At 42.4% G+C, this 13,370-nt stretch overlaps 1 protein-coding gene across 1 annotated transcript; it reads right to left on the bottom strand.

Moving 5' to 3' along the window:
• Positions 1-1,261: 1,261 nt before the first annotated feature.
• On the bottom strand, positions 1,262-12,962 carry crsp7 (cofactor required for Sp1 transcriptional activation, subunit 7). The gene is made up of 3 exons (XM_063219137.1): positions 12,593-12,962; positions 4,830-4,904; positions 1,262-4,707 (listed from the first exon to the last, which is right to left on the bottom strand). Exons 1-3 carry the CDS (start codon positions 12,752-12,754, stop codon positions 2,914-2,916), a joined length of 2,031 nt encoding a protein of 676 aa, XP_063075207.1. The 5' UTR covers positions 12,755-12,962; the 3' UTR covers positions 1,262-2,913.
• Between the last annotated feature and the right edge of the window lie 408 nt (positions 12,963-13,370).

Here is a 13,370-nt window from a genome sequence, read left to right on the forward strand (position 1 = left end):
AGTCATACAATGTTTATGACATTGACATAATGTTCATGTCACATTCATGACTGCATTATGACAATGTTATGACACTGTTATGTCATATGTATGACGCCAGCGTCAAGTGAAGTGTCACCAAAAGTGAATGTTTCAAATGAAAAAAATCACTTTATCATGGTCAATGTTGGATGATGGGGGAAATAAAATTTCATTTAACCTGTAATTTAAAGTGTTTCTTATTGGAAGTAGACAAAGTTGCAAAGTTTTGTAGTATTAAAATTGTAAATGTTAACCTATCTACAATTGAAGAGTTCAGATGCAAAACCCCCTAAGTGCCATTTCAGAAAATAATCTTAATTCATTTTTATTTAATACAAAGCTATCAAAATTGCATATTTTTAAATTTTATTTATGTAATATAACTATTTATATGTATTATCAAGTACATGAATGTATACCAAACCAACAACTGGGTTCTCTAAAAATATAGAAGTGCAGGTATTCAGAAATGGAGTTAGGGGTTTTTGCATCTGAACTCTTCAATTATATTCCGACCTATGGAGCATGCATCCATTTTTCACCAAGAATTACAAGACATTGACCCTGCCGTGGGTTATTACACCGGCGACCCAAGTTCAGTTCCAGTCCGGGTCATTTGCAGATCCTCCCCCATCTCTCTCTCCCCACTTATTTCCTGTCACTTCTCCACTGCCCCGTCAGAAATAAATGTTTAAACCCCCCCCAAAAATATTTAAAAATAAAAAATATCACAACACACTTCCCTGGCAAGCCAAACTGTGACATGAGTAGTATACTCTGCATGAAAAAGTATTTTGACTGCATGCTTGGCAGGTTCTTCTAGTTGACAGTTCAACAAAGACGCTTTTGCACACCTCTGTAGTTGGGCAGGTGCGTAGGAACTTTAATACAAACTTTAATACAACATTTCGGTCATCCGACCTTCTTCAGTTCGGTCATCCGACCTTCTTCAGGTCCTGAAGAAGGTTAGCCTGGCCGCGCCAAAAACCCCTACAACAAAGCTGTGCCCCCGGGAGCAAATTCATTTTGCGGCCACTAGGGGCGTCTAGATTTCTAGGCTAGAAGAAGGTCGGATGACCGAAACGTTGTATTAAAGTTTGTTGGTGGAATGGACAGTGTGCAGGATTTCTTTGCACTTGAGGTTCTTCTAGTTAACTGAGCTAATAATCAATAGAGCTTGTTAAGCATCTCACGGCTCAACGATTAGACACAGATTATTTAAATTCAGATGAAACATGGCAAGGTTTTTGATTTCTTCTTTATTTTCAAACAGATGAGTGATGTTAAACACTTAAAGAAATCCCTGATCCTCAACGATCAGCTGAAAAACAAATCTACCGGCTTGTTTTTATTGCAAACTGTACTTCTCCATATACTTGAACTACAAAACAATGACCAGTTCAATGACAGCCTTAACATGGACCACTGGGGGTTAAGGGGGTATTTACTTAAATAAAGTACACTGAAAGGAACTAAGCTGAAATTTATCTTCATCAAAAGGCACATTGGTAGGGAGGAAGGTAGCGGACCACAGTGTTTGCAATTCGGCAGCAGATACAATGTAAGCATGATTCTGTCTTCCCAAAAAAATGGCATTAAAAAAAATGAAATACAAGGATACGGGGGGTGGAGGATAATATTTGAACAGCCGCCATGTCCATAATTCTTATTTTAGACAGCTTTCTTTTAGTGGTGGCTTAAGTTCACAAACCATGGCTCAATCATCAATGATAATTCCGGAAACTGAAATGAACATCCAGATCAAGAATAGTGGAGGAGATGGTGACAAATATTAACAAGTGAACAGATTAAAACATATGTACAGAAACTCAGAACTGCAAGCTGTTTGTACTTCAAAACACATACGGTATTTTTTTTGAATGACCAAAAAAAAATGTTCCCTTCAGTACCAACTTAAAAGACAGCCCGTCTGACCATCATACATTCAGTGAAGCTCCTTGAAGCATGATTTCACATAAGGCAAACAATATATGAAGGAATGATAATATGAAGAGTTCCAGCATATTGTCAATTCTCCTGCTATTCCTGGTTAATGGATGAAATGCAGTAGCACCCTGTTCCCCCCCAATCCCGTCCATTTTTTCCTCGGGGCATAAGCCCATACTAAACCGCAAAACAGGAGCATCCTGTTATTTTTTGGGGGAAGAAAATCAAAGCTCGAAAGCATGGCTTTACTGGGGCACAGTTTAATCAAAACTTAAGTTACTGTCCTGAAAGATCTGTGTCAAAGGGGAAGCCTATGGAATGTCGTCATAAGTTGGTGTGTTCATTTCAATGGACACACACAACCTGTATGTGGTAAAACAATTCAACCAAGGCCAAGAATGACATCTGAATGGAGAGCTGCACACAGCTACTAAAGTCTTATTATTAATCTTTAATTATTAAGGTCAAATAAATAGATGCATACATGATAAAAATTATAATTTACGTATTTTTGTATCACATAAAGCTTCTTGTAACTTCCGAACAAAAATGTTAATCCCTCAGACTTGCTGGACATGTTCAGTCTTCACTGTGCTTGTCATAACCCTTGACTGGCATTACAGGGCCCCCTTGCACTGACTGGCCACCTGAACCCACACTGCATTTCCTCACAACCACTTGCCTCCACATCTAGCAGCACTGCGACGGAGCGCCTTTGCAGGAAAGAAAAAACAAAAGAAAAAACAAAAACAAAACAACAAAAAGCCAACTGCCAAGGACCCTCCTCATAATCCACCTATTCTGATTCACAGAAACACAAGAGGCATGGAGTAGTGGGCCAGTGGTGCTTGTGGCATTTCCAGATCACAGTAGGTTTACAAACAATGACTTGTCACTTTTTTTTCTCAATGAAAAACAAACAAACAAAAAAGACGCCCAGTCCTTTCAGTCCAGGCTGACATATGGCAAGATGAGCAGTTGACCCTCATCTCCATGTGGGTCTAGGGCTATGGGCTCTGTCCAGTCAAACCAGGCGCCCTTGGTGTCATAACAGCCATTAACCCCTGGCCAATGACTTGTGTGTATTCTATGGAGGTCGTCCTCAGACACCTCTCTAGTCACACCAGGTCGGTCTGTTTGGGGGGTGCTGGGCACCAGTACGTGAGTATTTCGCGTCTCCTTTGTGTCGGGCTCCTCTCGTTTTAAATATTCCGACATGAAAAAGTGCGCTCCGTGGGTCTGTGCACCGGAGGAGGTGAGCACATTGCTCTGGATGTTAAGGTACGATTGGATTATTTCGTTCCTGGACAGCTCTTTCCAGTTTGTCTGTTGGAAGGGGTTGGGTGCTGCTGGGGCGGCGGGGTTTTTTTGCTGAGGGGGTTCAGGGGCAGGAGGTGGCGGCACTGGGGTCTCCTCCTCCGGGTGGGACTCTTTAGGGGAGAGGGGTTTGATCTGACCCGTCACCGGATCAAATGTTAGCCTCCGCTCTTTTAAGCGCACAGGCTTTGTCCTGTCCTCTAAAGGTTGCTGTCCTTGTAGGTTAACCACATAGTCTCTAGACCTGTACTTTTTCAAACGTTTGCCCTCTTTACCTGAGGTCACGCTTTCACCCTCGCCTGCCGCATGTCTGTGAGCGACAGAGGCTTCCACTTTGTGAACGTGCGTGGCGTGCTGCTGGGAGGCAGGGTCCGGCTCCCGCGTTACAGTGCTGTGTTGGGGGTGGGAACCAGGCTCCGGGGAGCCGTGCAAGTGCGGCGAGGGTTCGTGTCGCAGAGGAGAGCGTTTCTCAGCGAAGCACTCCCTTTCAGGAGACTGTGACGACTGCAGGAGGACAGGCGACGGAGAGGGCACTTGGACTGAACTAGGCGACGGGCTGGAGAGGCTCTCCTTGGGTGCGTACGTTGAAGACCTTCTGGAGAGCATCTCTTGGGTTGCGCTACGGGGACTGTGGGAGGACACGCGAGGGCTTCTGGGACTGTGGGAGGACACGCGAGGGCTTCTGGGCTGGTGCGGTCCTCCACCGCCACCGCTTTCCATTCGAGCGTGCTGCTGCAGGACAGCAGCTTTGATCAGGGACGAAGTGCTAGGTAGTTTTGTTAGCCCCGGAGAGCTAGAGTGAGGCCTGACGGCATTGACGGGGATTTTACTGTGTCTGTCATTGTCAAGGTGCTCAGTGCGGTTTCTGTCGGAGGGCTGGAGGGAGTCCCTATCTGACAGGGTCTCCGGGCTGCCCCCGATGCCGTTGGTTAATGGAGGCGTGAAGGAAGACATCTGCTCGAAAGCAGAGGTTTTGGACACTTTAGAGGGCGGGGAAGACATCTGCTCGAAAGCAGAGGTTTTGGACACTTTAGAGGGCGGGGAAGACATCTGCTCGAAAGCAGAGGTTTTGGACACTTTAGAGGGAGGGGTGAGGCCACCCCTGTGGACTTCCCTTCGTTTGCGGCTGCTCGACTTCTCTGCTTTGGGGGAGTACGTGTTGTGGACGTCATTTCGACTTTTGAGCTCGGGGCCGACCTTGCCCGGTGGCGGTGCGGCTACCGGCGAGATGTCGGGTTTGTAAGGATGGGCTCCACCATTGGCTGATCCCGGTGTTCCAGGTCCTGACCTGGTCGGTGTGTCATTCTGGCCTGGTTCAATAAGCTTCTGCCAGGTGCGCAAGAGCTTCTTGGCCCGTTTCGCTAAATCTTCATCTTTTGATTTCTTTCTTACATCATTAATCAGTTTTCCTAGGCGAGTTTCCTGGATAAGAAAGAACAACAGAAAAAGAGAGAGACACACACACATTAAATACTGAATACCGTGTAGCAAAAAAAAGAAAAAAAGAAAAAAAAAGAGGTGAACAAGAGAAGACAGCATCATACCTCAAGTTCTTCTTTGGTGATGGGGAATTTCTCCAAATGTGTGATTACTTCCAGTACTGCCACCATATTGCAGATCTGAGGACACAAGGATAGACGCACATGATGACAATTCAATTTGAAAGGCCCTGGTCATGAGATCTTTACTCCCAAAAGCATCCATAAATACACAGAAAACACACCTAAGAAAAGTTTGACTGCTGGTTTTGACACATTAAAAGTGGTGTTACGTCTGACAAGACACATGCTGACTATTGAACAATGATACTACGTAGGGACTATCCATGGATGCCAACTTGAATGAATAACAATGGCAAGAGTGCAGTTTGTGTTAAAAACCTGATGAAAAAGGAAAAATGCATGCAAAAATAAACGAGTTGTTGTTAAAACTGTTTCATATGCATAAAGTCTACGCCATTCGCCATTGTTTACATGCGCAAGGCGAAACGCGTTGTTCACCTACACTAAACAAAAAGCAGCCAAACAAGTCCACCAGTGTGCGGTGATCCTTCTTGTTTACTGTGGATTACTGATGACTGCACTTCACCAGCACCTGGAACCTGGCTGTGCATAGGAGTTTCAGATCTATGCATATGGAAACTCTAGTCTCTCCTATGGCCCTTGAATGATGTTATAGATTCTAAAATTGGAATTTGGAACCAGAGGTGGTGTGACACAGTGTGCTAATGAACCTTTGTAGGTTTAAATACAGCCTTGATCATTTCCCATTTCATAGGACCTATACATGGGTTCCCAGTGTTTGTAAACACGATGTTATGAGGAGGGGCCAGACACTGGCAGCCAACCACGTGAGCTAATTTTTTGACCGACAGCGGTTTCCAACAATCAGAGGTTGAGTTGTGCGCAGATAGGTTCGCGCAGTCAGGTTAAAACAAAACTTTAGAACCCATGTATACACCTGACGAAGACCGCTTGAGGTCGAAACGTTGAATAAATCTGTGAGCAGCAACAGTGTGCGGATTTTCCCTTCTCTCTCCCACTTGTTTCCTGACTGTTCCTCACCACCCTATCCAAATGCCTCAAATGCTCATGAATATATATATATATATATATATATATATATATATATATATATATATATATATATATATATATACATACACACAGGGCTCTAAATTAACTTTTTCCACCACCAGCCAATTTGGCTAGTAGACATTTTCTTTCTTACCAGCCAAACAGAAGTTCAACTAGCCATTTTTTAATCTTGCCAAAATAGGCTATTCGTTAGGCTAGTTGTGTTTTTTTTGTTATTATTATTATTATTATTATTATTATTATGGTTATTTTATTCAAATTTCCACAACACATAAACACTACTGTATAGGCCTACATACTAGGTCTATAATAAGCATATTATCTTGTACTTTTTTTAACTTCTGCTTTATTTTTACCTCTGAAAACAATGAATCACCAGCCACACAAACAACAGACCTTTAAACCAAACACACAGCCAAACACTACAAAACCTCACACTCCAAGGAGGGAGAAGAGATGAGAGGAAAAGAAGAGGAGGAGAGGAGAGGTCAACACACACACACACACACACACACACACACACACACACACACACACACACACACACACACACACACACACACACACACACACACACACACACACACACACACACACACGTTGTGCAATAATGGATATGATGTTGTGTGTGCCTATTGTGTGTTTATGTGGCCTACAGTACCATTATTTCCTCCAGGAGCTCTACTCTACCATGCGCAACAAAATAAGAAGCCTACGCTATGTTTAACTAAAAGCAAATAATATCACGGAAATGTTCGCTTCCTTTGTTACTTCCATAGCGTACGTAGCGCACGTAGCCTACTCGCACGGGCATAAGGTCTGCCCTTCTTTCCGATGGCGTGGGCTTTCCAACTTAGTTGCGCCAGGACTTAAAACATTTCAGAAGACAACTGACAGCTACACTCACACTACTCTGACAGCCCGTTCTCCTCCTCTGCCCTTGTCGCTATTTCGTTCCACAACACTCCTGTTATTGAAACTCTTCGGTCAGGTCCTCGCAGCTTAAAAAGTCAGCCTGTTAGAGCAAGGTGTGTCGGTGTCGGCGAATGCTAATAGTAACAGTAGGCCTAATAGTGACGTTAAAAGTGGTGGAGCGAAAGCGACAGGAGCAGGGGAGGGTTACCTGTCAAAATAGTGTGAGCGCACAGGAGCTCTGAAATGCTTTCTGTCCTGGCGCGCGCAACAGCAGCACGGAGTGGCTGCTGCTTCGGAACATTCACGGTGGGGTGGGGTCATGACGGGAGTGTTTATGGGTAATGTAGGAAATCTCGCCGTATCGTTGTCATACAAGCAGCCGTTTACCGTTCACAATTTACTGTAGGCTACTCGGGCGCTACTAGCCAAATGGGCGGGTAGGTATTTTTTTCCACCGGCCAAAATTAATTTTCACCCGTGTTTGGCGGGTTGGCGTGTGTTAATTTAGAGCCCTGTATATATATATATATATATATATATATATATATATATATATATATACATACAGTACAGGCCAAAAGTATGGACTCACCTTCTCATTTAATTAATTCTCTCTGAAATTGTGGCTTTTTAAATGTTCTTTAAAAAGCCACAAAAATAGAGAGGGCATTATTTCTGTGCATGAACACATGTATAATTTTTTGCTTAACAAAAAATGAAAAAATATAAAAAATAAAAACAATTATTTAAAAAATATTTAAAAAAATGCCAAACAGTGACGTCAACACAGCAAAACTGAGGGCCCCACATGTTTCAACAAGCTTATTTTTCTGTCTATTTCCAAGTAAAAATACCAAGTAATTCGAGTCCATTTTAATTTATACATGCAATTCTTTCTTGATCTGATAATAGGTCAATTGGTCAGCATAGCTGGTTATCTAGGTGAAAGAGTGATACAAAAAGTAAAAGTAAAAGTGAAAAACCCTGCCACAGATTCCCTCCAACACCTCTCCAAGTAACTGGCTGTGACTCAATATCATGTCTGTAAAATGCTTGTATTGGCAAGTGTATAAAACTAGGTTTTAGGTATCAGTTCCAGTTCTACAATTCTAGTGAGTTATTGGAGGACTTTAATGTTCAATTAGGATTGACATGACTGTCTGGCCTTTTTATATATAAAGAAAACAGCAATCAGAATACTGCAGATGTCCACTGGGGGGCAGACCACAGCAAATCAACACAGATCTGTATGCTTTGGTAGTCAGTCACTATGTTTGCAAAATCACCCCTTCCATCTAAAATTCATTCGATGGACCACCAACACAGCAACATGAGCAAAAATCCTGATTGGTTGTGTAGCCTTCTTTTTCTAAATGTTCTGTCGATTCATGCTTGCACATTCTGCACATTTTAGGCCTATATTTCCCCATGTAAGTTTGAGTTGGTCAAACATGAAAGAGCTGGAACCGCACAGTGAAGCGTAAAAAGGTGCCTTGCTATGTCTCTAAAGAGGGAATGTCGGAGCATGGACTTAAGAGGCTTTCAATCAGGTCAGTGTTGAGGGCCATGGGAGTCAACTACCCTATAACCTCTCCACAGCAAGTGAATGGTCACCGCAAGGTCTGAGGGCAAAGAAAGGAAATGTATTGTGCTGTGAATCTCCCAGAAATAAATATAAGATTTGCGTAGCCTCCTGTAACTATACGGAAACTGTTGTAAACTAGCGTGTCAGTATGTCATTTTCATACTGTCGGTTGGAGAAGGATGTACCATAATACCCCGGTCAGGTAGCCTAGTTCATTTTGGTGTGAAACAACTGTAATTTGAACCAACTAGACCTAAACTACTAGCACTTGAACTGCATCTCATTTGTTTCATGACCAAGATGACACCCTCTGTAGTTAAACAAAGTTTCACAATACACAATCATGAAGCACTAAAACAAATTGTGAATAACAATATAGTGACCATATCTGTTAAACATACCTGGGCATTGGTGTACCACATTTTCCACCCAAGAATACGTAGACAACACAACACACATTAGTTGAGTTTATAAGGATGGCCATAATCTGAAACACTATATCTACAATACACATTTCAAGAAAAATTACTTAAATGGAGTCGATGAGCACACAGACAAAAAGAATGTGTGCTTCATAGAATGTTTTCAGTTGGACATACCAATCAGGGCTTGACATTAACTTTTCACCAACTGGACACTATGGCTAGTGGTTTTCCCCGAGTCACCTGCCATTCAGGTATTACACTAGCCACAGATTTTAGATTGTCGTCGTCCCCCACCCTTATCATGATGGTGTATATCTAACCTAAAAGAATGAGGTGCTAAAGCAAGATGAGTGTACAGCTTTCTACATGAAAGTATATCAAGCAAATAGAAACTGATTTACTGAGCTTTTTCTTGAACTAAAATACAAACAGTTGATACACACGGGGCAAAGAACAGAATATAGGCTACTATGATGCGTATGGAATAAGCTGCCAGCCAAATTGGCTAGTGACACTAGTGAAAGTATTACTAGCCACTGCCAAGTTTTACCAGCATTTGGCCGGTTGGCAGGTGCCAGTGTCAAGCCCTGACACCAATACTATGCATAAGTCTTATACCATGCATAATATAGACAACTAGATCATCTATGCTTCAGTAAGGGACTTACTAAACATGTTGCAGTTATACTCACTGAAGGTGCAACAGTAAAATAAATGGGAAAACTGAATCTGTGATGGCGAAAATTGAATCTCAACCGCGATTTGCAAACCAGGCAGGTATTCGATCAGTGTGGCACCAATGCCATAGTTGTCACCATATTGTTCATGATCTAAAACAGCTGTGTGGTTGCGTTCTGGCATCTCCCCAATCCACATGTAGATTTCCTTATCAATACAATTCTACTGATGTTACAGGGCATGGAACCTTAAGTATGAGGTCTACTGTATGGTTTGAAATTGAGGATAGCGTGTAAGCATCCACTAAAACACCGACCACATTGTTGATTAGGTGAAATGTGAAAACTGAGGCGCTAGTTGACATTAGCATGTTAGCTGCTAACTGCTCCTTGTGGCTCACCAGCCTTGTTAGCCAGGGTCTGTTTTTTCCCATTCTTTTCAACTTCTTGATAAGGAAATTGTGACTCTCTGGCCGCAAACATTGGAAAGTAGACCCAAAGAAATAATCAAGTTATCATTTCAAGTGACTTTACCCAAGGCGACTAAAATGTCAATTACACCAGTGGCTTGAGTAGTAGTGAATCATTTTCATCCATGCTCCATCATTCTAACATCTCACAGATTCCATGAGGAGTCAGATGTTATGCTGATTCATATTGTCCACAAATGTGTGACCAATATGCGCCAATATTCAGCACACACACATATATTAAAATATAGATCACAAAAATATGTGGCGTTATGGAGAACATTCACAAGAAAGTTAATTTCCATTTAAGTGGAGAGCAACACGCAAATTACATTGCCGACTGTCAATAAGTGCTCAACATTCAAGCTTTCTTTTTGGTCTCGGGAGGAGGATGAGCTGCTGTACACAAATGGTCTTGAGTGAGTGCCATCTTTGTGCAATCAATAAAACTCAAATTTAAACCCAAAATCACCGCATAACATGACAGACTGGTGGTGATGGGTAGGAGGCCGAATGCAACAACAGAGCCCCCCCCTCAAGAACTCACCAGCACAATAAGGTTAAGACTACTAAGTTGTGATTAACCTACTCTGTCCATTGCTTTAACCCGACTGACATTACACAGGTGAAAACAAACCAAGGTCATTTTTTCGGAAGACAATTAGAATCACTGATCATCTGTGGGTAGCTGTCAAACACGTATGGAATAGCTTTGGTACAACAGGCCGCTGAAAGGCTGACAAAAGTCTTTCCATTTGAAAAAAGTATTATTCGATACTGCGGCCTAAGATGTGCCAGATATATGGGCTGCTCGATTATGAGAAAAATCAATATCACGATTATTTCAGTCAATATTGATATCACGTGATATTTCTTTTTAAGACAAACGATTGTGCTAAGCTAAACTATTCATAATCTTCCCTCCCTTCAGCAGTGTTAGTGGAAGGCCGGAGTGGAGCAGGGGTGGGGAACCTATGTCTCGAGGGCCGTTTGCGGCCCTTGAGGGCACTTTAACCGGCCCCCCGAATATAGTTTTAATATTATGCAGCTTCACATGGAATATGACATATTTTGTAAAGGATACTTAGAAAATACATTTGCAATACAAGTAAGTTATATTCAGGGGACCTAGAGGAATGTGGCTGCCTTAAATATAGGCCAAAGGTGCAGGGGGAAATCCTGGTTTGTGTTCATAATATGGCCCTCGGAGGACTGTAATGGCCCTGATGAATTTGAAGTGGCCCTTTGAATGAAAAGGGTTCCCCACCCCTGCTATAGAGAAACACACAGTGGTGTTCTGCATGAGTGTTGGGTAGCAAGTCTCCTCTGCTCTCGCAATGGTTCAAGTGAAGGGGAATGTATTGCGCTTTCCGTAACCTACCTTTTGGCAATATAATATAAAAAATATTGTTTCAAGTCGATATTAACAAATTTGATATTGTTTGACAGCAATATTGATTTGACGAAATAAATTCGATATATTGCACAGCCCTAGCCAGAGATTATGGCAATCGTGTTTCATCGCCTTCATTCTGCCTATAACAATCATGCCCATGAGCATCTACATTGTGCAATGTGTATGTGTATAATGTGGGTGTTAACGTGAATCCACCACAAATATCTTACTCAATCAGTAAGCATAAGCTTACATCAAAAGGTGTTTTAAAATGTGCCTTGCCATTTCCACATGTAACTCAATGAACTGGTGAAAAAGATTTGGAAACGAAGGTGAAGTTGAAATACTCATGGACTCATGTTTCTCAAAGCTCTCAATAGTCAAATAATTAAGACATTTGTATAACAGCTGGTGAGTTATTAAACACGACCGGTGATGACACATCCGACTAGCCTACATTTAGCCGTTTTCAACACGTTGTCTACATAAATTACAAAAACCCATATATTACAAAGATTGGGACTCATGACTCACGGCTAAGTTTCTGATGGGCTACGGTAGTTAGCTGAACTACCAGACGTGTTGTCTAACGGTAGCCACCACTGTGGAAAGGAAGTTATGAACCACTTTGACAATTTAAACCGGCAATGTTTTGTATAAGTTATTGTATTTTCGCCATGAAGCGAACTGACACGTTTTTGCTGACCTGTAAAAGGCGCCTGCTGACATCGACCACATTGTTGATTAGGTGAGATGTGAAAACTGAGGCGCTAGTTGACATTAGCATGTTAGCTGCTAACTGCTCCTTGTGGCTCACCAGCCTTGTTAGCCAGGGTCTGTTTTCCCCTTCTTTTCAACTTCTTGATAAGGAAATTGTGACTCTCTGGCCGCGAACATGGGAAGGTAATCCTAGACCGAAAGAAATAAACGAGCTCACATTTCAAGTGACTTTACCCAAGGCGACTGAAATGTCAATTACACCAGTAGTCCAACACCATACTCATCAAAAACCTTGCTAACGGTCTAGAGCTCTAGGTATTAGCAGACAGCAAGCTGCACATTTGACAATGCTGGACTACTTAGCTTTTACTGGCTAGTTAGCCAACAAGTTCATAGCCTGCTAACTCGCGACATGTTAGGTTGTTCTAACGTAACATAACAATAACGTAATTTGAGGCTATTTCGTTGCCTATGTAACAATGTCATATACCAACTGATTATTACAAATTTGACCATACATACATTGCTCTGGCTATCGATGGCCTGCAGCAGCCGGTCTCTCATCTGCTGCGGGGTTGCTGGGGCCGCTGTCATTGCCTGGTCGACACGAATCGACGGACGGGGAGGAATCCTCCGAATTGAAGGGTGAAAGGCTTGATGAAAGTCACACTCCTTTCGGAACATGAAAATTGAACCTGAACCACATGTTTCTGGTGTCACTGTTCGATTGTGGGTTTGTAAACGCACAGAGCAACAAAAGTCGAAATTCAACGTGATCTCACTGCCTCTTATGGCTCACCACCAGTCTGATTTCATGGAATAAACTGGATCAGAACTGTTTCCTCGAAGCATTATGGGAACGTGTATACGTCATATTTTCACGCGCAGGCTGACGTCTAGCTGCATGCGTGTTGTGCCCACGTTATTGGGAGAGAAAGTGGAAAACAGCGATCCTAGCGGTTACGTTCCAAACACCAGGGTGATCCTATTGAAACTCCCATAGACAAGTTTTAAAAAAAATCCCACAAAGATATGACTTGGAACTATAACACCAGACACATTTTTCAGCTTACACAATAGCATGAACTACTACCTGTGAAAATCTCAAGTCATTTTTTGCCCTTTTAAGAAAAATAGAAATTGTGCCAATCTGGTCGGAAACGGACTACAGCTCCCAGCATGCTGTGCTTCGCGCCTCGTTGACAACACAGAGAAACAAATGAACGCGAACGAACGCAAGTTCTTCGCATATCTTCACATTCTTGTAATCCTATGAGTTCCACATTGTCTTCTTATTACA

The sequence above is a fragment of the Engraulis encrasicolus genome, chromosome 16 (assembly GCF_034702125.1).
Source record: "Engraulis encrasicolus isolate BLACKSEA-1 chromosome 16, IST_EnEncr_1.0, whole genome shotgun sequence".
Taxonomy (NCBI): domain Eukaryota; kingdom Metazoa; phylum Chordata; class Actinopteri; order Clupeiformes; family Engraulidae; genus Engraulis; species Engraulis encrasicolus.